This window comes from Cyanistes caeruleus, chromosome 4 (genome assembly GCF_971803275.1).
Source record: "Cyanistes caeruleus chromosome 4, bCyaCae1.hap1.1, whole genome shotgun sequence".
NCBI lineage: Eukaryota > Metazoa > Chordata > Aves > Passeriformes > Paridae > Cyanistes > Cyanistes caeruleus.
In genome coordinates this window covers 51,755,097-51,780,095 of record NC_141704.1, presented here as the reverse complement: position 1 = coordinate 51,780,095, position 24,999 = coordinate 51,755,097, and the positions used below count along the sequence as shown (strand labels likewise).

At 39.9% G+C, this 24,999-nt stretch overlaps 1 protein-coding gene across 1 annotated transcript; it reads right to left on the bottom strand.

The window, feature by feature from the left end:
* Positions 1-278: 278 nt before the first annotated feature.
* SLC38A4 (solute carrier family 38 member 4) lies at positions 279-23,620 on the bottom strand. Its single transcript, XM_023931206.2, has 16 exons — positions 21,403-23,620; positions 17,386-17,616; positions 16,522-16,612; positions 15,069-15,184; positions 12,144-12,217; positions 11,908-12,000; positions 10,281-10,362; positions 10,107-10,189; positions 9,939-9,997; positions 9,293-9,571; positions 9,106-9,185; positions 7,929-8,029; positions 6,821-6,945; positions 4,054-4,198; positions 2,994-3,091; positions 279-1,574 (listed from the first exon to the last, which is right to left on the bottom strand). Exons 2-16 carry the CDS (start codon positions 17,502-17,504, stop codon positions 1,473-1,475), a joined length of 1,647 nt encoding a protein of 548 aa, XP_023786974.2. The 5' UTR covers positions 17,505-17,616; positions 21,403-23,620; the 3' UTR covers positions 279-1,472.
* Positions 23,621-24,999: the final 1,379 nt, after the last annotated feature.

Below are 24,999 nucleotides of genomic sequence, written 5' to 3'. Positions count from 1 at the left end.
CCTTGGTGTATGCAGAGAACATATGTAGTGAGTACTCCACAACACAGCCCAATTCATGATTTGACTGTTAATTAAGCATGAATATAACATGGAATGAAGCCCTTTTTTTCCTGTCTTGCACAGCTGTGTAGCATGATACACTTGAGATTGCCAGTAATGCTGTTAGCCTTGCATAACTTAACTAGACAGGGTGTTGTTGAATGCTGATGAATGCATACAGCAATCGAGCATCTAATTCAAATTTGTGGTGTTTAATGATAACACAAAACTTTAAGACATGCATTAAAAATTCTCAAGACAAAAACATCTCGAGATTTATTATAATGTAAATAGTAAACATATGAATGTGCTTTTACACAGGTAGATGTTAGGGCTTGCTACAGGTTTATTTCAACCACTGGTGAATAAAAATGAACCTTTTACAAACCCACCAATTCAATATGTTTCCTTCAAAACAATATTAAGTGTGTGGCTACGAAAACAGAGTGACACATTAAAAAAAAATCAAAAATCATGTACCCCAGGGTAACATTTTTATGACGAGAGGAAAACAAAAATTATGTACATAAATACATATATTTTTATATATAGCAAATTACAGTTTCCTGCACTGAACATTTATCAAATACACAAGTACTGAACAATACTGGATAGGGTGCTTTGTCACACCTTGTGGTCTCCTTAAATTCCTGTGAAAGTGGAAGACAAGTTTTTATGGAGGATACAACTTGTTCAGTGATGTAAGCTCTCACAATAATTAAAAATTAAAGAACAAAAAAACCCCTACAGCAGAAATGACTGATATTTCCAGCACAGGCATCTTTAAAAACAAAATGAGAATACTCTACTGTTCTTCAAGCATGTGCCCCAACAGAGAATCAGAGAGCTTTATTCTGTACAACAGCTGGGTGACGAATCTGGGCAACAAATCTAACACTCATCTTTGTCCACTGGCTTGCCAAAGCCACTGTTTTTCTGATAGGCAGGTCAGTCAATCAGGCAGGGAGGAGTCACCTTCCAGATCCCCTCCAGAAACCATACCCTTTCTCTTGGACCTGGGCAGCCACTCCCATGATCTTCAGATGGAAAACAAGGCACTGGCTGGTCTCTGGCCATTACCTTTCCAAGGCTCTAGGAACTGCGGTTACATCGTGGGAGATTTTGAAAGGGGTGACACCAAGCTATTTTTGAGGACTATGTACAAAGTTATTTTGGTTTTGAAAATAGAAAGGATTCACACCACACTTTTCATTTCACCTGGCCAGAAATGCTAAGCTCAGATTCCTAATGCATAAATAACTATCCTTATTGACAAGGATGTTGTAGACTCCATTGGGTTCTTGTGACCTTACCAGAAACTGTCTTCAAAGTACTACAGTTACTAGCTAGGAATAACAATCCCATTTAGATGTTCTTCAGAGCACACAATACAAATATTTATATTATAAAAGGCAGTGGGTTGTCTTCACAGGTTAATGATGTCTTGAACTTGGGGGATTGTAAATCCAGTCCATTACAATAAGAGTCATACTCACAATCATGAAGATTATGCCAGCTATGAGGAAAATAAGAGCCTGCAATTGGAAAATGAAATTTAATTAATAAAGCAAGTGACTGAGCAGGCGGTAGCTCACAGATTGTCCCACTGGATTTGCATTAGTGTAATACTCATGGCCTGAGTTTGGCTTATTCTGTGTGACTAAAGCCCAAGTAATGTTGCACAGGGATAAATGAATCAAAGTTCATTCTGTGTGAATTTCTGTTCAAGAGAGATGGATCTTACACAGCTAGATCTGAAAACAACCTACTTTGGTACTGCGAACAATAATAAAAAATATAACAAAAAACCAACTTTGTTTTTTTATCTTTAAAAAATGACAAATTTTCAGTCCATGATCATAGTCTCTGACATTAAGAACAACTTCAGAGTTAATCTGCTTAATCCTTATTAGACAAACTAGTAAACCCATATCTCTTATCTGACAGTATTTCTGTATACATTCAAGTGATTCAGATGCTTGTAGTCACCCTTTGCTTTAGTGGAGCTTTAGTTTGCCATAATCTGTCCATACTTAACAATCCTCTGTCTTGTGAAACAAAGATGAATATTGTATGTGATTTCAGTGCAGAGTGTGAATTTCTAGATGTGCCTAAAACATCAACATGAAGAGTCAACAAAAACACATGAAAAAATATTCATAGTCTCTCTACTATAACAGCTACAAAAGACACTATAGAAATAATTTCATCATAATACATTTCTTTTATACTCAAAGTATGTATCAGTTGACTCACATAACGTTTGTGAGTGTATATATATATATATATATATAGATGTATATATGCCCATCTGCTTACATTATGTGAAATATATATATATATATTTCATCAATAACTTTACTAATTACATTTTCAAAGAACATTTCCTCCATGATAGTTAAATGTGCAGACAGTTATTGATGTTTGGGATGAAAGGTATTGCAGTGGCAGTCCAGCATGACATACGGACACATGCTGTGCATAAATGATAGACTGTCATATGTGTATCTTATAGGTGTGTGGACCTATCTCAGAGAAGAACTCACTATCACTTTTTTATCTCTGCAGTACCACTTCCTTCTTAACCTTGACCTCAAATCTTCCTGTTAATCCACAGCTGGTCTTCTAGCATGAACCAACAGCTTCTTATAGACTGTCTTGGCACTATTTATGCAAGTGCAGGTGTTAACTGGAGTTTAGATCGGATTAAGTAAGTCCCTTTCTCTAGAGGTTTAAGACACTTTTTATCCTAAACACGTAGGATATTGTCAGGGGCAGTAGGGCACTAAAGGCTTTGTCTTGAGAAGCCTCAGATGAATCCTACTGCCCAAATTGTATTTTGAGTGAGAGCAAGTGCCAAATGTTGCAAGTCAAAGGTCTGAGTAATAGTGAAGAGTGGAGGTCACTCTCCACACCCTCCCACCCTTCCTTTTGCAGCTGTCCCGTCCTCTTACCCCAATCTTCTGGGGAGACCTCAGGGGTTCCTTCTTAACAATTCGCAGGTAGAAGGCACCAGGAAGGATGAAAATCAACATTGTAGCAGAAGAGGCTCCTGGAAGAGAGAGCAGAGCTGAGTGCTGCACCATTTGACAGAAAAGCAGAGTGGTGCACCTGCAAGAGAGCCTGTGGGGAGGCAGTTGCCATTCTGAGACCAGCTGTACAAAGGGCTCTCTGTGAAGACAGCATTCATGGAGAGCTGTAGATGTCCAAACACTTATTTGGGTGCTTGGAGCCCGAAAAGACACTTGTTCCTGGGAGAGTTTTTTCCAAGTGGTGTGGCTGCCTGTGGTGGAGATGTCTGCACGTCCATGCTTGGTGAAGCAAGGACAAATAGACATTCCCAGGGTGGGATGGCCCTGGAAAGCAGGCATTGAAAAGAGAGTGGATGATCCATGCCTAAAAAGTGCCTACTCCTCTCTGCTCAGCAGAATCTAGCATGAAGACCTGGGTATAAAAGGCAGGGAGGAACACACCAGCTGCAGAACCCCCATGGAGGGAAAGATGCCTTTCTCAAGGGCATCTGCATCCCTGAGTCCTCAAGCACTCCAAAGCATGGAGGCTCTTCATGGACCTCTTTGGTCAGTGGCCAAAACTGACCAAAAGAAAGTAGTAGGGAGAGAACTGTTAATGTCAGAAGAAACGTGTCACTTTTCTTCTTTTTATAGCACAACAGTTTGGAAGTCAACACATTTTTTCATGCTATAGGTGCTTGAAAACCAATTTTTCCTCTCCTCCACATCTATTTAATTCCTTTTTGGTCAAAATGGGAATTCCTTACCAGATTTTTATTGGGTTATTGAATTCCATGTGCCTTGTGCAAAATAACAACAAAGTTAAGTAGCCTGTAGCTTTGTCTGTCAGCTGTTTGGAAATCCCCTATAACTTCAATTTGTGTTCATATTACTCTACTGTAAGACCCAAGCAGAGATTGACCTTCAGTCCCTAAATGTAAATATGTTGTAGAAAGGATAAAAGAGTGATAACAAGCCAACGAAAAGTATTTGTGAAACCTACCGATAAATCCAAAAATGTCTTTAATAGTTGGGACAAAAATTACAAGCAGATTATTAAAAGCCAAAATTACTGCTGCAATCAGGAAATGTCTTATCCAGCTGAACGGCCTTTTGGGAAACAGCAACGCACTGATAGATGAACGGATCTGCAAGATGAGAAACAGCAGGGAAAGTAAAACAACAATTTATCTTTCCTTTCACTTAAAAAAATGATCTGTATTAGGTAGTTCTGCTGTGAGAAGTTCTGACTGAAAAAATGTGTTTTCAGTCTTTGATTCCCATAATGTAATCTCACTCTGATGTAGGTTTTTGAGAACTAGGTTCACAGTTTAATGCAGAAACACAAATATTTGCAGTGTAGGAGAAAGTCAAGTAAATAGGGTGTAAAATCAGGGACATGAAATCTGTTCAAGTGAAAGATGCTTATATCAGCAAAAAAAACCCTCAAAGAACCCCCACAATAAGTACTAATCAGCAGGCAAAAAGAAGAGTATGTGTGAAATATGAATTGCTGTATTCCTGAACCTGACGAAAATCCCACAAGAATTCTGTCATCTACTTTTCTGAGACATAGAGGAAGCTGTTTTAATTAATCATTGAATATATACATATACATATCTGAAAAGAAGAGCATATTTTTCAATGCAACATGGAAATTATAATCCTAAAACCTTTTTGCAGAAGATCCTTTTTTGCTTCACTCACTTTCTCACACATCATGGATTTTTTTTGCTTTTACAGCATAAAAGATGGTAAGTAGAAAAAAGGTCAAAAGCAAATCCATTTGGTGACTGGAGATAATGTTATTCTCAAGTACCACAATTAATTTAATAGTTGATATTTAGAAATTGAACAAAAAATATTTTTACATTAAAAAAAAGCTCCAAATGCACTTCTGTTTGGTTATTTTAAGATAATATAAAACTGCCTCTGTGTGAGTTTGACAGTTGAATAAATATATGGGGTTCTCTCAGTGTAATAAACACCAAGAGTTTTGTTTTTCTTGTTTTTCAGGTTGACATAAACTAATATTAGGAAGAGGGAGGCAGACTGAAAATATTTTGTCCACTTTTTGAGTTGTTGTAAAACAGGTTTACTACAGAAAAAGACTTCTGCCTGCATTCCTGTGAACTTACTGTCAGCATATTGTGCATTATTCCTTTTCATGACACGGTCCTTAAAAAGAAGGTATCAAACTGAAGTTCTACAGTGACTAATGGTATATAGATCTATATTTAATTTATTTTTTTTGGCAATGCAATTACTTTTTTTAAAAAATAAAAGACTCTGACTACTTTAAGAAAATACAAATGGGATGATTCATAAAAAAAATAGTTGATATGATTATACTGCTTATTTGAAGTAATAAGACCTGCTGAGCTGGTTGTTCTGATAGAATGTGTAAAGCTCTTTGATATTCTGGTTTCCAAGCAAATTGCATTTTCTCAGGAGTTTTCTGATGGAATAATCAGTGCTGTGGTATGTAACTCCTAACTATTCAAATATAAAAGTGATTATACAGAAATCTAAAAATTCAAAATGCTACACCTGACAGACAGGCTTTTGCAATGCCATTAGCTTGTCTTCCCATGAAGACTGATCAATTTGTTAAGATTAATTTAAACATTTAGCCACTGGTTTGAACATGTTGTTTAACTTGATGTTTACTTGGTGTTTAAACCTGACGTTTAAGGCAGAGCACTGGAGCTCTCAGACTTGAGGGACTGACTACTCTGGGTGCTTTATACCTGAATTTTTTTATTTTTTATTTAGTAGACAACATTGAACAGTGATCACTGTTCTTAGGCATTTGTCAGCTGGCCTGGAAACAGTACCTAGGCAGAGCGTGTGTTGCATCCAGGACAAGGGAGCAGCAGGACCCCTGGGTTACTCAGATGGGAGCACTGTGGTGTGATGCAGCTTGCTGGGAGCCCTCCAGCAGCGCGATGCTGGGCTTGTACATGCTGTACCAGTGACACACCAGCCTCCCAAAACCAAGTGATGAGGATCAGCTATTTTCTCCTCTGCTGCATGGCAGCTCAGGGAAGGCATGAGGCACAGTCTTATGTATTCAGAAGCCTGGAGTTCTGCTCCCTAGGGGAGATTGATCCCTGAGGAGGATCGGTCCCTCTGCAGAGCAATTTCTTTAGCTGTGCCTTTCTGTCTCTGCTACTGTGGTTCTTATGTTTTTTCCCAGTGAAGAGCACACAGAAGCTCCAAGCTTTGCTCAGATTTTGTCAGACTGACTATGCAGCTCTTTCATGTCTTTTTTTCTGGCATTTAGTTTCCTCAGCTGTCCATAGACCCAAGCCTGTAAGGTGAGCACTCTGTCCCTGTACTTTGGCAGCCCAGTGTGGGAGTCCTGCACAATGTGGGGCCTGAGCTCCATGTGCTTGTCCTAAGTTTGGATGCTATAGTAGGTGCCTTGTCTGTATTAGGAAATCTCATAAGTGGTTCCAGTATATCTCCAAGACTTTGGAATACTTAGCACTGCTCTGATAAATATAGTACAGAAAGAGCCAGAGAGAGACAGAGAAGTCATTCCTGATTTATTTATAAAGACTGATTTATTTCAGTCTTTCAAATTTTGCAACCCTAACTGCCTTAGGTCCATGCTCTGCTGAAGCTGCATATGAGAAAAAAACCCAAAAAAAACCTCTCTAAATGAAAAGCTTGGGCTTACTTTTCTTCAGTGTTAAAATCTGTCTGTGCTGATCCCATTCAGTCACTGTATATGGGTTAGCCCTGATTTCAGCTCTGTTACTTACAGGGAAAAGGACAAGGGGCACGGTCAGGGTTACAGCCACCAGCACTGCCAGGCGCACTGACAGCAGAAGGGTGTCGAAGGTGTACACTTTAGTGTATGTATGAAGTAGCTCATCTTCAACTTCCCCTACAAAAAGGAAACAGAAAGGAGTTAAATCACTTAAGCGCTGCCTTGCACATTTAGAAGGATCTTTATAATATAACCAGAAAATAGATAAGATTAACTTTATCCCAGCTGCTGTCATAAGATACATTAGATACAAGTTATGGGCTAGACATGAAAGAGGAATTTTCCCACTGTGACTGATGCAAGTCCATCATTCAGAGATGATGAGGGTAATACAGCTCTAAGGTGATGCTTTGTACTCTAGTATCTTTGAGATGACTTTGAGAAAGTCATGAAGTGGATGTAGAACCTGAAGTAAAAATAATTTCCGAGACGTGAAACAACTCACTGTACTGGTAACAGCTCCTTTTTACCTCCCCCCAGATGTCCCAGCTCTCAAACAGAGCCCTCTTGCCCCAGTGATAGGGAGCAGATTGTGCTGTATCATTCATTTCTCTGCTGTATGGAGGAACTAACAAGGTAAAAAGAGGTGGCGTTTGCACAAAATGGTGTGCTAATAGAGGGACTACTCTGTTTGCCTATCAGTTAGTTTAGCTCATCCAGATTTTTTTTACACTAGAATGATTTGCACCTGTTTTTCAGCATAGATGAAACTGAACTAGTGGCGTCAGAGACAGATTGGATAGCACTTAATAGTGTCATGTAAAATTGTTTAGTGCTAGAGTATTTTTAGTACCCTTGGCCTTTGCCAAGAGTCAAGTTTTCAGCAGCTTCTTGTCTGAGTTCACAAAGTCAAGGAAACAAAACTAGTCCCCCTAGTAGGTGCCTCTGAGTCTCTCACAGGTAAGGAACTAGTGGCCTGACAGTTGGATAAATCACACAGTTCCTTCAGAAGGTTACACACTGTATTATAATTGAATGTTGCTTAAACTTGGATTCAGGCCCCCAGAAAATGCATTATTACTTGAGTCTTTGTGATAGAACCAGATTGCCTGCAGTAAAAGGTGAGGGAAAAGTCTGCTGAGAGTAGGGTTTTGACCTACCATAGAAGGTGAGGTATCCGAAGAGGGCAGCCAGAAGATACATGATAAGCATGCCAGTGATGGAGATATTTGAGACATTCTGCATCCGCTTTCGGGAGCGACTGAAGTACAAAAGAAAGAGAATGACAGTCCTATAAAGCCTCTATTTGTACAAGAAGTGCTCTGACGTGTCTTAGCTCTCTGACATACCCTCGCTGGATAGTAAGTTCGTAGCAAATGTGTTGGTTACATAGAGCTCTTGATGCTGTGCAGAGTAGCACAGATTTATAAAATGTGTTCAAACTGTATTTCTAGTGCTTTCTCTCTGGCAACATAAAAATGTGCCACATTATTTTGTATATCATTACTTATTAAATGTCAATCTCAAGTGGTATATATTAGATTAAAAAAATGAAGGGACTAGAATTACAAGTCTGTTAATAATGGTAGACAAGAGTTTTCAGCCATCTCTTTATGAACATACCCTTATATCTACATAGGGCTGTTCTGCAGGCTCAAGAACCCCTTGCAGATCACATTCTTTCTTCATAAATCCTTTGGTTAAAGAAAATCTTCATCTTATAGGACCTGCAAGCATTTTCCCAAGTCATATGAGAATTTTTATTGCTTCTGAGGTTAAACCTACTGAAATTGAAGGTGATGGTTCTTAGCCTCCTTGAGTTTTGCAACACACCCTCCTGTAAAGCAACTTTTGCTGTTCAACAAATGCCTTCTATTAGCCCTTCCCAGCTATCAACTCTGTGCTGTTTTAAGCAAGTGTATTTGATTTTTGATGTTTGTGAAGCAAAACAGGCTGAGTGAGGAGACTAAGGCACCAAAACCAATTGCATCCCAAGAAACTTTAAGAGTAAGCAGCAACTGACACAGAACGCATTCAGGTAATATTAGAAACCACAGTTAGCTGTTTTTAGTGCAACCAAGTTCCCCAGTGTACTTCAGATCATTTGAAGGGCTGTCCAGATTCCTCCTTTACTAAGTAATATTGATCAGAGAACAGTGGTTCTCTGTCACCGATATCTGACTAGAAGATCAAAGCACAGCTAAAATCTGCTTGCTATGGAAAACAATAAATCATTATCATGAGGTGTTTACACACCAGCAATCAAGGGACAACATGTAGAAAGTGATCTTTATCAATGGTTAACTGGAAGTATTGGACAAAATTTAAGAACCTTACTCTTTGAGTTCACTGTATATTGGTAGCACCTCAGGGTGGCATACGAATGCAAATGCCAGGATGGGTATTGCATAGGCAGTCTGTAAAATAAAGCTCCCATTAGTAATGGTCAGGGCTGCACCTCTGACTTTTGGCAGGCAGCAGTTTAGCTGTGGTAGGAAGACAAATTCTACATAATCTCCCTTACCCGTGAGTTGAACACAAAGTATTTTGGCTGGCACTTGTCACTATTGTCACTGTGTGCTTCGTACTCTACACCGCTTTTTGGGGAGGTATCTTTTGGCTCCTCAAGGCTTGGGAAGTGCCCAGCTGTGTTATCCATCATGAAATTCACACCAGAGCTGAGTGACTCATTTGATAACATGACCAGGTGCATTGGCACTGTGCCATTGGTGGCGGTCCAGTTTTCCACCCCGTGGTCCATGATGGGAAGAGGACAGGGTATTTGGGATTTCTTGAAGATCACCTACAAAAAAGTAGACAATGTTATCAGAAGAGTGCCACTATAGGAGGTTACACACCTGTGGTATTCCAACAGCAGCATAAAAAGACACTGAGAAAGAGAGGAAGCTACCAATTCTGCTTCTTCTGCAAATATTTGCTGTTACTCTGCCTCTGCTGTTTTCCTGCTTTATTTTTTATTCTCAAGTGTGTTTTAAACTTATGTTTTTTTTGTTTTATTCTGACTTCATTCAGCAGTAGGATGTTGATTTGATTCACTTGCAGGGGCTATTCTAACATCCACATTAAATTGTCATAGTATGAAGTATAAAAGTGTTTAAGGTTTACAGAGTCTGTATTTGGCTGGAGACAATACCCAAACAGTCACCTACCACACTGACAAAGAAAACCATACACGTCAGCGAAAACCCACTCGTATAACCAAGATAACCTGTGCAGCAAGAAAAACAGAACAAAACAGAACAAAATGGTTCAGTTACATATAAATTCACAATCCTAACAGGAGTAGGAAATGAGCTTAAGCAGGGCATTAAGCTTACCTAAGCTTTTGAGGAGGGAGAGGGGGAGAATAATCACGACTGTCACAAGTATGACGAGGTAGTTCCCATTAAGGTACCATTCTCTAAAGAGGAAGAATAAAAATAAAAACTATCATCATTGACATCAAAGTGAAAATTTATCATCTTAGGTTCAGGCTGGGAAAAGGCACCTACCCAGAATTCTCCTCAAGTTTCATAAATGCTCTGATGACTTCAGGAAGTTCATATTTAATAATAAAGAGGTAGCTTGACATTGCTGGAAAAAAACCCAAAGAAAACAAACACTTTCAGAGACAAATGGAGTTCCAAAAAAGAGAAAAGTTTTTGCTAAAGTAGATAAATGAGTTTTTTTTAAAATAACAGTGTAACTAACTAACTAACTAATTAACTAACTAACTAACTAACTAACTAACTAAGTAACTAAATCCTTTATATTGCTATAAGCATGACATCTAGAATTCTGCATTAGAATACAATACAGTTACCACTGAATTTATAGCATACTTAAATTACTCTTTAATTTTCCTTTTGTTTTTTTTGTTATATATGTGGTTTTTTTTCAATGGATGCTATCCATATCCATTCTGCAGTAACTTTTCTCATTACTACCTCAGGATCTCCTTAGCTACCTTATCCTTCCTACTTTCAATTTCCTTCTTCCAGTATCTTTTTGATATATAAAGAAATCAACTAGCTGTCAAGATCCCTGATGTAAGAGTCGACTTCTCATTTAAAATGTGCTCCCAGAAGTAATGCTTTTTTCATTTGTTTTACCTTTGTTACAGAGAGGTCTCTGGAGACCTATGGATCAATCCAAACAAGAGCTAGAGGAACAGCTATTCCTCTTTAATAGGGAAGCATACTTCATTTCTGAATTCAACAAATTTTATATCCAGGCTTGAGGAAGGAAAGGAATGCCACAGAATAACACCTTTTATGAACAAAATCAAAAAGTCTTTTGCAGTACAGAGATGTGAACTACCTCTGTTTGTGTAGCAAAGTTGCTATAACAGGACAGAATTGATTTATTGATGGATATTGGCATATTTAATTTAAATTTCAGTTGCCTCTTAGGTACCAAATACCTTAAGGAATCTGTAAAAAAAATTACAAACTCCCTTTTGCTTTCTGACCTGGCATTCTTCAGCTTCCTAAAAGGCTTCTTCCAGGATAGTAAAGGAAAAAAAGCTTTGCTGAATGAATGTACAGTCTATCTCTACTGTTTATATTGGTAAGTCTCCTGTTCTGTGAGGATGGAGTTTACTTGACAGATATTTCACAAGAAGTTTCTTTGTGGATGAGTACATTCAAAAATTACTTTAAGCACACATTATAGGAATAACACAACCCAACTGTTATTTGAAGGAGAGAATTCAGCTGAAAAATGAACTATTGAAGAGCCTTTTATGGAGAAGTCAGAACCCTGTGCTGCTCCTTTTAGGTCAAGCTAATCTTTTCTAAGTTGAAGCAGATGCTTTAACTAGATGCTAGGAACAGTCTGAGCCATACTCAATTAAGAGAATGGCCAGTTGCTTGAGGACAGTCAGTCAGTCCACTTTAGCCATCATTGAAGCCTCTTCACTGGCCATGGAGAGATCCCAGGCAGCTGTCTTTCATCATACACAGAAGTGTCAGGTAGCTGAAAAAAGTGAGATGAATTCCTCATATCCTTCATCTTCACAATACAATGTATACTGTGTCTGGCTCATCTTTGATGCCATTTAACCAGACAGAGGAGAGAAAGAAATCACTTGTGTTCTGTAGGAAGAGCATTGGAATCCGGAAAACTCTCATCTCTTACCTCCAATATTCTGCATTGTGACTGAAATGAAAACACCACACTTCCCAGGCCAGCCAAATGCTTTTGCTCCCAGTTTTTCATATATTAACGATCCTGAAAAAAAACCCAAACAAAACCAAAACCAAAAAAGAAACGTGGGCCACCACATTGGACATATTTGATAAATTGTATCAATTGTATTCCAAGGTAAAATACATGCATGCAATACAGACTCTCTTTCAATCACAGCCTCCTACCTCCTTCTTTAGATATCTTCAGTAAAAGATGGACCGAGTAGAGTGACAATATTGCTACGCTGAGCAGCAAAACTCTGCAAGGCAAAACAGAAATCCGAATCCTAAGCAGGACATTAGAGACACTCGGTGGATTTGAACATATGCTTGTTTGTTGTCATGAAGTTCAAGTAGTAAATAGTTTTTAGCAAGTTTATTCTTTTGTCTCCCACTGCAAAATGCAGAGCTAAGTGCCAGCTGTAGCTTACTTGTGAGTACAGTTGCACTTTATACACTCTAAAAATCCCTGAAGGCTTTTTAAAGTCCAGTAAGTACCAGTTCTGTGCTAATCCACAAGGACAGAATCTTATATCTTAACAAGACAAGATCCCACTAAAGTAAGCAGATTTCTATGCAAGAATCTTGTCTTTGGACTCTCACCTGCCCACTGACCTCTCATTTTCAAATCTGTCCTTAATCAGAACTGTCAAAAAAACTCCACAAAAATGAAGCCCCAAAACCAAATTGTGACTGGGACAACTTCCATGCTACCTCTTGTCCGGCTACTACTTTTTACTTCTGCCATATCACTGTGCAGTGGAGGTTAGTTGCCTGCTGTGTAAGTACATTAGAAATCTTGCATAGTGTTAAAGCACAGCACTGAAAAACCTGCTCTTGGAGCACTGGTAGCTCATATGTATGACATATTCAGGGCATAGCACTATGGACAGCATATCTTATTACCATAACTATCTTGTCATCAGCCTGCCCAGGTGCTGGTGAGGAAGAGAATGCAATGATAGCATGACAGAGATAGGAAATATGGATGCATTTTATCCCATGGCTGAGCAGAAGGTTGTGCCTGCACCATCTACTCCACTGAGCACGTGGTTTGGTAGATATAGGAGACACTGACAGCCAAGTTTGTAAATGAATTACAGTCTAGGAGCAGAGGGGCTGGGAGATTACCACCAGACCATCAATTTCCTCTGAAGTTTCCCTCTTCAAGAGAGACAGACAGTGTTACCACCTTCGTATGGGCAGGGTTGTCTCCTGCTGTGGGCTCATGCAATATGGTAAGGGGGGATCATGTCTGAGGTGACAGTGATCCTGCTGAGGTGGCACCCTCCTTGATCAGGGGCGCCCATACAGCTGCTGGTCAGAGACATGAGCTCCGTGTCCTGACACATGAGGTGGGATAAACCAAAGTCCTGCTGGTTGCACTTGCTAAACCATGCTGGGCATCAGGAGTGTTCCTGTGGTGCAGGTTCTGTGCCACTGTAAACCTCCCTTGTGGGAAGGATGCAATGGGAACTTTAGGGGAACTTCTGAGTTTTAAGAACCTTCTGTTTGTCTTTACCCTGTAGAACACCTTCCAGCATGAAAGCACTTGGGCAACATGAGAACAGAAAATTACAAAAAATTAGGTGATGCTGCCAGCATAATCTAAATTAGAATTCATGTCCAATAGTTTCCATTTAGTAGACGGGATATTTCTGTCCCACTAACACTAACATCATGATATGTGAAAACAGAGGAACTTCAAGCAAGTAGATAACTGCTGTGGGGGTAACAATATCTACACGCAAGTCTATACTTTTAAATAAAACTCTCTTCCAGAAGAGAGAATGTTCTCATGCAGGAAGTATGGAAATAGCATAGTAAAGAAAGTGAGCTACCTTTGTTTTTTTTGCTTTAGCATTACTCCCTACTTTAGCACTGCCAACAGAGCTGATGTTATTAGACTTGTATGTGAATTTTTAGCCACCAGTCTGTATGAGCAGAGTTTCAAAATAAAGATATTATAAAGGTAATATTTTTGCCTGTTAGTGAGGCTTAACATATCACAGTTTTCTTTCCAGTGATTATTTATGAACATAGCAGTTAGTACAAGTGCTCAGAGAAAGTTGCAGAAGAAAAAAATCCTGCATTTTTCTGATGCTGAAACAATGTCAATTTAAGAACTGCCTTCCATTTTTTGCTCTGCAAATACTATGTCTAAACCAGTTGAGTGCAGGTGTTATGGAGCGCTTATACAGAACAGCATTTGAATCTACAATTAACTTTCAGTTAAAAATTACATTGGCAAAACAGGAGATGTTTCTTAGCAACTGGAAGCCACATGTAACATTTCAAATGCTGTTGCTGTCATATTTACACAGTCCTCACACGCAAGAAACTCTATAAAAACATGCTAGATTTCAGTAATGTCAAAAGACGGCTTATTGTCACACAGTAATATCATGGTTTATTCCAGTCTCATGGGAGGCTAAAATGAAGGCTCCAGTTAAAATTAAAATCAGTTAATAAAAACACACCCAAAATTTGTTTTTGATACAGTTTGTCTCATTAAGAGGAGCTGGATGTTAGCCATCGCTTGAAAAACTTCTCATGGCTCTATGTTACTGTCTCTTGAAACCCATTCTGTGTGGGTACTTTTTGTCAGTCACAGACCAATGCTGTCCTTTGTGCACATTGGGTACAGACAGACTTGAAGCAACAACTTTAATCTGTGAATGCCTTTGCACTCAAAGCATGTTGCCATTTCAGATTATATTGAATACTCTTCTTCCATTTCTACATAGCAGTTAGATAATTGGGGTGATGCAAACATATTTATGTGTGATTTAATTCTCTTGTTGGATTTCCATAATCAACTGGCAAGATCAGCCTTGTTATTTTAGGACCAGCATGCTGTTCTTCTGTTTTTTGATTGCACAGTATCAATTCACAGTTGTGTTCCTAACACAAAGGATGACTAAAATATTAAAAAATAAAAGGATTTTCAGCAGTGGATGGTTCCTTGTGGTGAAGCTGGAGTGCTTTCATTACAGAGGATCTTAATAGAATCTTCAGCTAACAAATCAAGCTTAACATACCTCCCTAACCATAAAAATTTCAGCTCCAGCCCCTTGCTTATATTGTTTGCTTCTTTTTTTATGTACTTACATGAAAAGGATAATTCCTGTGTTGGCCATGGCATAGGAGAGCCCTAAGATGCCGCTGCCCATAATGGCATTGCTGAGGTTGAACGAGGACATTCCAAAGGAAGTTCTACCGCTGTGCTGTTGGGCACAAGAACAGAAAATGGCAATTCATTTGTGTTTCACTGAGCATGGCTGGCTAATTATCCTCATTGCTTTATTCCCCGTACTGCTCCCTTGATCCCTAGAGGTGCAGCTTTTTCAAGGTTCCCAAGCCCAGAGGCGCTGGCTACCAGAGTATCTTTAACCCCAAAGAGAGCTGTGCTGATAGTGTTTGCCTCTTCCCACCCCTTCATTGCCTCAGTGAGGAGGAGGTTTACATTCCTGAGAGGTGACTGAGGTGACACAGTTACACTGGCTGCGCTGGCCAGCCTCTATGGAAATTCATGCTGTTATCAAATAGACTTCTCAGTTATTGATTTTTAAATTTTAAAAAAATTAGATTTTCAAACAAAAATGAATACAACAGATTATTGAATTTGTCTCCAAGTAGATCGTGCTTTTTTCTTTGGGGAACGAAAAATGTGTCTGGGGGAGGAAAGAAAGGAGCACTGTGTGCCCAGGACAGGAAGCAGAAGAACAGAAAAGGACAAAACCTAGGAGAGAGGGGATGGTGTGTGAGTTACAACTGACACCAAGTGGAAAAGAAAATGGAACATGGCTCTTAATTTTAGTTTACAATCACAAATAATATTTTTGATTTTATGTGATCTTTCCTTGATAAAATCTGCGACACAACTGATAAAATAATGCCTTTCATTTCATCAAATTCACTAAAAATTGAGTAACATTAAATCCTCAGCAGAAAGAGATCCACGTGCATGCCCCAGGAACTGGTGCCGTGCTTTCGTTTGCATGTGGAGTTGTCTAGAGAGTTGGAGGTGTGCTGACCATGCAATGCTCAGCATCATAAAGCCAAAACAATAATGCCCTTTCTTTAAAGAAATGCAGCTGAATGTAGATTCATTTCTGATGCTGGAACATCATCACTGATGCTGGAAACTACAAATTCAAGCTTGTATGCACTAAGGCACAGATCTACCTGGCTGTAGGAACAGCAAAGTCCTGAGCCCAGTGTTCTGTCAGGAAAATGGGAGCAATCCCACTCTATCTGCCCATCTCAGCTGAGATTACATGGAAGTGTTACTGAAGTTAAAGTGTGACCTGAGAAATTTTTCCTATCACTTTTGAAGGAAAGACTCAGTTTTACTTGTAAGACAGCAGAAGGGGCTTGCTGCACTAACTGTTAGAAAATGTGTCTATTCTTTGAAAGCCAAGATTATGCTGGCCAAGCTCCAGAGTAATTTTGCTTACTGACACTTTTAGAAAAAATTCAGGTCAATCAGATCTACTTTGTAATCATTCTTCATTCATTCATTCATTCATTCATTCATTCATTCATTCCAAATAAAACTTACATATTCTTCATTATAGTCTTCCAATTTCTTTTTATCCAGATAGCCATTTGTAAGGAACTTCTGACTTTCTGCATCATCACTAGCAAAGGGACTGAACACAAAGAAAAATAAGAAAATATTAGATAAAGCTCGTGACACATTTTATTTGATTAGTGCCTTTTGTCATCAGTGGGAACTTTCCTTTGACATTGCTATGAATATTTAAAAATCCTTCAGAAAAAACCTCTGTTCTCCTGTAAAGTTCTCATCTCCAATGGCACGTTTAGTAGATCTTTGCTTTGATTTGAAATTTAGTTTTAGGCCCAGTAATCTTCAAATTACATTTGTTTGCAGATGTTGGAAAGCAGATCCGTGCTGCCAGTAATGCGCTAAAGCTGAGTACATACTTCATGTCTGGGGAGCGAAGGGTCTTGCTGTGTTGGAGATACGTGCTGCAAGGTGCAGCAAGCTGAGAGCTAGAGACTGATGGCTGGTTTTGAGACATCTTTTTACAGCCACACAGGTGCTAGTGTTACAGTGGGGTCTGCTGGCTGTCCCTGCTGCCCTCCATACCTTGCCCCGGGGAGCATTCCCCCTCGTTGTGCTCAGGCTGAACTGCTCTGAGAGTGCACTAATTTACACATGCACTATCCCACTGGAGTAGCTGGAAATTGCCAAGGGGTGCTCTGTGCTGGGAGCCTGCAGGTGCCTGTCCAGGTGGTGGCAGGCAAGGGGGGACCTGGGCTGCCTTGCTGTTCCAGGCACACTGTCCTCCAGAGCACAGAGCAGGGACGGACAGGCTCTGGGAAAACTTCCCAGATGCCGTTAGTGAAGATAGTTTATTGATTCCTGCTTTCTAGCCTTAGAGAAGAGCTAAATGCTTACCTGCTAATTGCAGCCTTTTCCGAATCAGCCGGCCCTGTGTAGTTGTCTTCGAGGCTTTCCCCACTGTTGCTCTGGTCATCAGGTTCGATGTTGACTTTTTGCAGCTCCATGCGGTCCATTAGGACGGTCAGCGCTTTCCAGCACACACACTCGCTTCTTCAGGGTAAACAGCACTGTGCCGTCTGCTTGCAGGTCCTCTCTATCATGCAGGGACTGCCAGAACACTCTGTTCTGCAAACAAAACACAACAGAACTCATTAGAGTTTTCTTCAAATTAGATAAACCAGTGTGAATTGTTTGGCTTGTGTTTGATCTTTGTAGTAGCATTAAGAGGGGAAACTGTTGTGGATTGGGAAAATTCTGGGCAAGCATAAAAGTCTCTTTATATGCCAGCACTTGGTTCTCCTGTCTCCCTTCAAATGGTAAAGGGTGCAGAGGCCAACAGATGCACAGTGGATATCCAGCATCTGGAAAAAATACAAAGCCAGCAGAAAATAATTTCCTGAACTGCTGCTTTTGAGTTCTAAAGGAAAGTGATGCAGAAATGCTTTCTGATAAAAACAGGAGTATAGCTGGCTTTCCCATTTATTGCAAGATTAATGTTATCACAGGTTTAAATGTTTTGTAGATTTGTCCCTTTCACTGGGATCTGACAGAGATGAGTATCTCTGTATGATAATATTTTGATAACTAGGAGGTGCAATTCTAGAGGGCCAGTTGCTGTTTTTAAGTGTTTAATTGTTACTTGACCCATCATTGGAAGCTCTGTCTCACACATGATTATTACATAAATGTTAGACTGATTATCTTTACCTCATGAGAAAATTTCTTGACTTTTAAAAATCATATGAATAAATGCTCAACTCTTTATTTCATGTGTGGGCCAAATGAAACTGTATGACCCAAATTTACAAAGAGAGCTTCACCTCTGGGATTTCAGCAGCTGTGTGCCACAGACTCATATGTAAATACACATGTGAATTCATTTATTATCAGTTTCAAGAGAAAAACACTATGCAAAAAGTGTTGCAGTTCTACAATCCTTCTCTTTTCCCAAAGATATTCCTTGATGTATTCTATATTTCCATTCCACAGCCAAGGGGACATCAGTGAAGGGAGGGAGCAGAGAGCACATGCTTGGGGCCAGAGTTACAGTTTCCTGGACATTTACCTACTGTCTTGAAATCAGGCACACTGGACAGATTCAAGACCATTTTCATAAATATGACATGCCAAATGCAGCTCGGTGCTCCATAATAAAAAATATCAGAAAACACTCCAACAAATAATTTCTAAGTCTTGCAACAGTAAATCTGTAATTATTTAATAGCCTTTCTCCTGTGTTTGCTTTTGTGGGTGTACAGGTCCAGCACAATGACCAGACATTCGTTATCCTCTGGAACTGATCACATGCTACCCATAAGAACATCTACAAGCATATCTGTAGTGGCAAGATGTTGGAGTGCATGTGTTTAAAATGCAAATATAAACTTTAAATACCAGCCCTGGAGGTTAAAATTGACTCTAGGCCAGAAATTAATGTGAAATCCCTTGCTTCTTACTAAAAGCATTCACCCAGACCAGATAACTGAAAAGGAGAAGCAATATCACAGTGCATTAAGAAGTTTCCAACCAGAGAGAGTGGCTGGCTTTAATTTTTTCTACTGCCTCACGGAGTGTGTGTGTGTGTGTGTGTGAAGGGATGAGTGACTCAGGGCAGAGCTGCTGGCACTCACATTCCAGCGCCTGAGGGACCCTGTCCACTCAGGATATGAATAACTCCATGAGATAAAAACCCAATAACACTCCCTCCTCACCCCTCCACCCCCAACAGAGCCCTAACAACTGTGGTTTCATTCACAGAACCGTCTTCAAACGCAGACACTGCCCTGTCTGAGAAAGAGATTTTTTCCAATTCTTGATGCTTATTTTTAATCTGTGGTGTCAAAGTCAGGCAAACAATTCTATCTGTGCTTATCCCTGTTCTGGTAAAGGGTAAAACCTCCCCTGTGTGCACTGCCTAACTGTTTTTGGAGAAATATATTTTCCAGAAGTGGCAGTCCAAAAAATACAGATCTTCAAAGAGATGGGAAATGGAGGAAAAATAAACAAAAATGTTGCCAGGAGTTAAGCCGCACAAAGATTAAGCTGAGGATGAAAGCTTGTGCAGCACAGCAAACAATTTGGAAAAATTGACTGAAAATACATGTTACAGCATAAGAATTATCTGGACATTGCCCTGTCAAACATTTACAGAAGTCATCTGATTTATGGACGTCACCCCAAGAGGTTGTGGAATTACTGCATAAAACAGCGATTTTCTGTTTTATTTTATTGTTTCCAATCTGTGAATTCCTAAAAGTCTTCTGGTGACAGTACAAAGACTTAGGTGGCATAATTAAGTCTGTTGAGAAGCTGCAGTTGTAACTTTTTCTTGCAGTTGTAACTTTTTAGGGAGAGGTTGGTAGAACTCCAGAGGTTTGCAAACCATAAGCAGAAAGCCATTGGCATAAACATGGGGAGAATAAGACCCAAAAACGAGACTTGCTATTAGATTTGAATCCTGCAAACACTGATAAACTGTGATTATGACCAGTGGTGCCTTTGAACTTTGGTAGAACTTGGCAGAGCTAAGTGGCAATCCATATCCTCAGGTTCCTAGTGCTGCAGATACTGAGGTGTTTGGGAGATGTACAGGCACTGGTAGCATGTTCTCCCCACAGGTAACATAGAAGAGGCAGAGCTGTCACTTCTTCACCTGGGATGGACAGGGTGTGACCCTGTACTTCTGGAGTCATTACTCAGCCTGCAAGACATTTCAGTACAGGGGAATGCACGAGCATTGCGCGCTCAGTTGCACCCTTCAGGGGTTTGTGCTGCTCCTGGGGGCACAGCCAGGAACCAGGGCAGGGATGGCATGAAAGCACAGCTACCAAGGTTGGGCAGGCCTGGGTCCTGCCAGAAGCTTTGCCTATAATATTGGAGGAGAAACACCAAAGTTCATCTGCTTCAACTTCCCTGGGATTTAATGCTTTCTGCTTCAGAGTTATGATTTTGATGCCTAAACATAGAAGAGAAACCTCTTAGATTTCCAACCTTCCTCAAACTTGCCTTCAATAAAGTGATGGTTTTGCTGCCTCTTGTAGCATTTGGATGAACAGAAAAGATTTTTCCTGAAGTATGGTATTAAAATAGAAATATCCATTGCAAAAAAAAAATTCACCTATTATTAGAGGACACTTATTTATCTCTATAAAGCTATTTTTCCTCTTCAAGTATAGGCTACTGCTCTGCATAATTTATTAAGTAATGGTTTTCAGCAATGATTCGGAAAATGATGAAATTTTTGGCATCTGATTTCACAATGTTATTGATTTCTGTCCAGTCTGCAGTTAGAACATTAGGCGAATGGACAACCACTGGGCAAATAATGCCGGGTCATAGATATGACTAACACTTTCATGGGTTTTGCAATATCAATATTTGTAATCTCTGCCACGGTATCCAATTTAGCAGATTTTGCCAGATTCTTTGTCTTCATGACAGTGGCTTTATAAAATTATTATCTATGTGGCTGTTTCAAAATGAAATAAATGTTTCAGCTGTGAAATAAACAAATAAAATGCAAAGTCTGCTTTCCCACATTAATTTGTTTAAAGAAATATTAGCCAAGTAACTCAAGAGACTGGAAAAAAAAATTATCAGAAGATAGCCAAGGGCTGCAAAGGAAAGCAATCATTCATTTCTTAATTGACTGGGCAATTTTGAATACTTTTGCTGCTTCCATGGTTGCTTAGGTTTTGATTTTCTGTACAAAAGAGAAGACTACATTTCATTCCTGAAGAAATATCAGAGATATTTGCCAGCACAAATTACCATGTCAGTAAATCTTAAGGAGCCCATCCTTCATATTGCACTTACATTTAGAGATTAATTAAATTTATAATTCCCAGTTTCTGAAGATGTGGCTAGTGTCTGAAATACATTGATAAAATTTTATAAAGAAAAGAAGTCTACCTCTGAGCTGAGCAGGTTCCTTTCCTCACTTGTTAGGCAGGTTATATCTTTTAGGAATTCCACCTGTAAGAAAAAGTTTACTCATATGCAACCTAGAGCAGTTGAACAGTGATTTAAAGACAAATGGGAGTGTATGGGATGAACCAATCAACAGCTGCTACACCCAACAACTCCCTTTGACAAACTTGCGTCAGCTCTTTTAAAAAAAAAGGGGAAAAAAGTAGAAAGGTAAATCAGTTTATTGGAGCACACTGAGGGCAAACATCTCAGTTACCAGAGCTATTTGCTCTCTGAGCTTAGCCCTATTTCAAAACGCTTATCCTCAGAATGTTTCACCCAGGCTTGATCACACTTTCATTTGACAGTCTGGATTTTTGAATAATGCACATGCATTAAACTTGCAGTAGCACAATAACAATGCCCCTGGAAAATAAGTTCTGGGAGAAATACCTATTTGCTCCCACATTGCTCTTATCTCTGTGACAACAGAGCTACATCTTGCAGTGTCTCTCTGGACATGGTCCGAACTATGTGCTTTAAAAGGGGCTGTTTGACCTGTGCCTTAGTTTCCCAGTTGAAATATTTAATGTAATTTCAGCTGAGGAGATATATGTCCAGTGACAAATGTTATTCAGTGAATGGCAATATAGGCCTTTGCAGAAGTATTTGATTGTCTATGATGTGCCTGTTATACTGCAGAATTTACAGTAGAATTTTATCCAATTACATAACGACCACAATTAAAACCCACAGCTAACTCTCGGCCCTCCCACCCATGTAGGCTTTATGATTAAAGCCCTCAGACTGGCCTGACTGTGAAGGCAGGAGGGCAAGTGAGGGGATGTAATTTCTAATTCTTAGAGTTTCCTGTGGAGCACTCAGACTGCTTTAGCTCAGGCTGGGTGACAACCTGTGGGAACTCAACCCTGCTCCACTGTGACCAGGTCTTCTGCTTGCTTGCTGCCAGGGCCAGCTGTGATGTGCTGGTTTCAGAGTTCCTCCCCCACCTAAAAAAAAAAAAAAATCTGAGTTCCAATATAGGCTCAGACAAATAGTTTAACAAAATAAGCTCTGTCTCCCTCAGTTCTACATTCCCATGAGAAGACAACTGATTGTAAGGCCAGTCATGCCATACAATGCCAAAAGTAGTGCAATCCAAAGATTAAGAGGTGCAAGGTTTGGAGCCAGAGGCCCTATCTTGATTTAAACCTAGTACATAGCTGGAAAAATGAACAAATTTTTGGTCCTAGACTGGTTGAATGGACTTTGAGTCTGAAAGCTCCCTGTGTTTTCCATTTCATCAGTTGATCTAATGAGAGAAACAGGCTTTCCCTCTAAGGCATATGATCAGGAATAGGTGTCCTCAATGCATTAAGGCTGTTCTCAGCAGAAGTTTGGCACCAAGTTGTCCTATGCCATTGCTAGGGTAAGGGAGCAGAGCTGCTGGGGGAGCTGGGGGAGGCAGCTGAGCTCTGCTTGAGCCTGTTTGCTTTTGCACACTTGACAGGGCTGTGGGTATGGGCAGCCTCCTTGTTGCACTGTTGCTCATGTGGCTGTTTCATGTAACAATAGGGGAGAGAAAAACATTTCTTTAAACAAAGGAAAATAAGACTGCAAACCATAAAGAAAACAGTGGGGAGATTTGGGCACAGATGTACTAACAAATCAGCAACAGCTGTGAAAATTACTTATGATGCATTTTTTGAACCTGATTAAATAAATAATAATCAAGATTAGATGTAATTTCCTTTCAAATACCACAAATATCCATGTCTATCTCTGATTCCCACTGAGTCTAAGCAGTGTGGCACAATTCTATCTGCAGCCACATCATGGTAGCTGTGTGGATCTTTGCTCGGTGCATGGGGAATGGAGTCATCAGGGTTGATGGTGCTCAGCAGTGCCCCTGTCCCTGATGCCTCAAAGATGCCAGGCAAGGTGTGCAGGCAGGTGGAGCTGGAAGAAGCCATTCACATGCCTGTAGGTAATTTTTTCTGCAGAGAAGAGCCAGCTAACACAGTTTTTTAAACAGTTTTTTTGACTGCCAGGTCTTTCTGCCTATCCCTAACTAGAAAAGCACTGCTTAATTTTCATCAGAAAAGACTTCATTCAGCAGAGCACAAATGTCAGTGTCCAATCTTGACAATGAAGGGAGGCACATGTTAACTCAAAACCCTTTCTGTTTTGTCTTCAGCTTGGCTGTGTTTGATTTCACTATTTTTAAAGAAAACTTTGTATTTTCTAGTATTGCTTGAGGTCATGTAAGAGTTCAAAGAAAAAAAAATACATTTTCTTTTTTGTTTTCTGACAAAGAACATGATTAAATTCTTGATTAGAATGTTGGAAACAGTGAACAAAAGAAAGCACAACATTGTGATATCCACCCTTGCCTCTTGTAGCTGGATCTAGCTTTCTGTGTGACATATCTCTGCCACAGTCATGCAGTCAGAGTACCTCCACTTACATTCAAAAAAAGGGCCAAGTGTACTCTTGGCTTTTCCACCAAAAGCTACTAAATAAAGCTCTTCTTTGTGAATGTGTGGGATCACACTACAAGCTCTGTTAGTCACCGAAGTACCTATGGAGCACCCTGAAGCTCACCAGGGAGTGTTTGCCCAACCCAGACCTCTGTTTACCCTTTCTCTGAGGAAACCAGATTAACTGCAGTTAAAATTATGATAGTTGGTAGATGTTATATTTTACTCTTCTGGTGCCTTTTGGCTACCTTACGTCTCATAGAAAAAAGTCCTGTTGTAGTAATACCTGTCATTGGCTGACAGGAGAAATTTCCAGGCACAGCAGATCTGAGGCCACATTTCCTGAACAGAGAAAGCAGGAACAATATTCTGTAGCTGTAAGTGTGTATTTCCAGAGTCTTCTAGAGTTAGAAGGGTGTTTCCAGAGCAGAGGGTTTTGGCAGAACCTAGAGCTGGCGGTGGTGGCAGTGCCATTAAAAAAGGCTCAGGGGTCCTTTGCCCCCCCAGGCACAACCTCCCACATTTGCCACACAACCATGTTCCATTTTCTGGTTCCATTTTCTGAACACTATAATGCTCTTTAGGGAGCAAAACCTCTCAACCATTGCTCAGAGCCCTTGTTTGAGACAAAGAGTAATCACAGTTGACCTGCTTGTGTAAACTGGAGGTGCTGGCCTAGAGCTTGGTACTTGAGATGGATCTTCCAAACATGGGGATCACTGCTGGGGGAAGTCCAGCATGTTCTTCTGCCCCAGCTTTTGTCCCCCATGCAGCTGGTGGTCAGCCTCCAGGATCTGGACATGGGCAACACTGGTCAGGGCTGTGCTGCTGCCCTTGTGGCTGTTTACATGGCTGTGTCTGGGGCCTAGGCTGACAAAATGGCTTTACAGCATGAAGTAAGATTGTATTGAACATGATGTAGATGTTATTACCAAAATATTAAGGACATTTTTTCCCCCCTGTATTTTGGCCTTGTTTTTATGGAGCTTGAGGTCATGTTAAAAGTTTCATTAACATTTTCCTATTTTGTAGTAATTGCTGCTCTCTGACTCATGCTACTTTCCTCTTCACACAAGAGCCTTTATCTGTCTGTGTGTGCTTCTTGCTCAAATACTATCTT

Bases quoted from the DNA above. Each gene is read 5' to 3' on its own strand.
- SLC38A4 (XM_023931206.2), bottom strand. From the start codon at position 17,504: ATGGACCGCATGGAGCTGCAAAAAGTCAACATCGAACCTGATGACCAG. The intron at 16,613-17,385 runs GTAAGCATTTAG...CTTTGTGTTCAG, and splicing joins GAAAAGGCTGCAATTAGCAG to TCCCTTTGCTAGTGATGATG. The intron at 9,572-9,938 runs GTAGGTGACTGT...ACTTTTTTGTAG, and splicing joins TGGTTTTCTTTGTCAGTGTG to GTGATCTTCAAGAAATCCCA.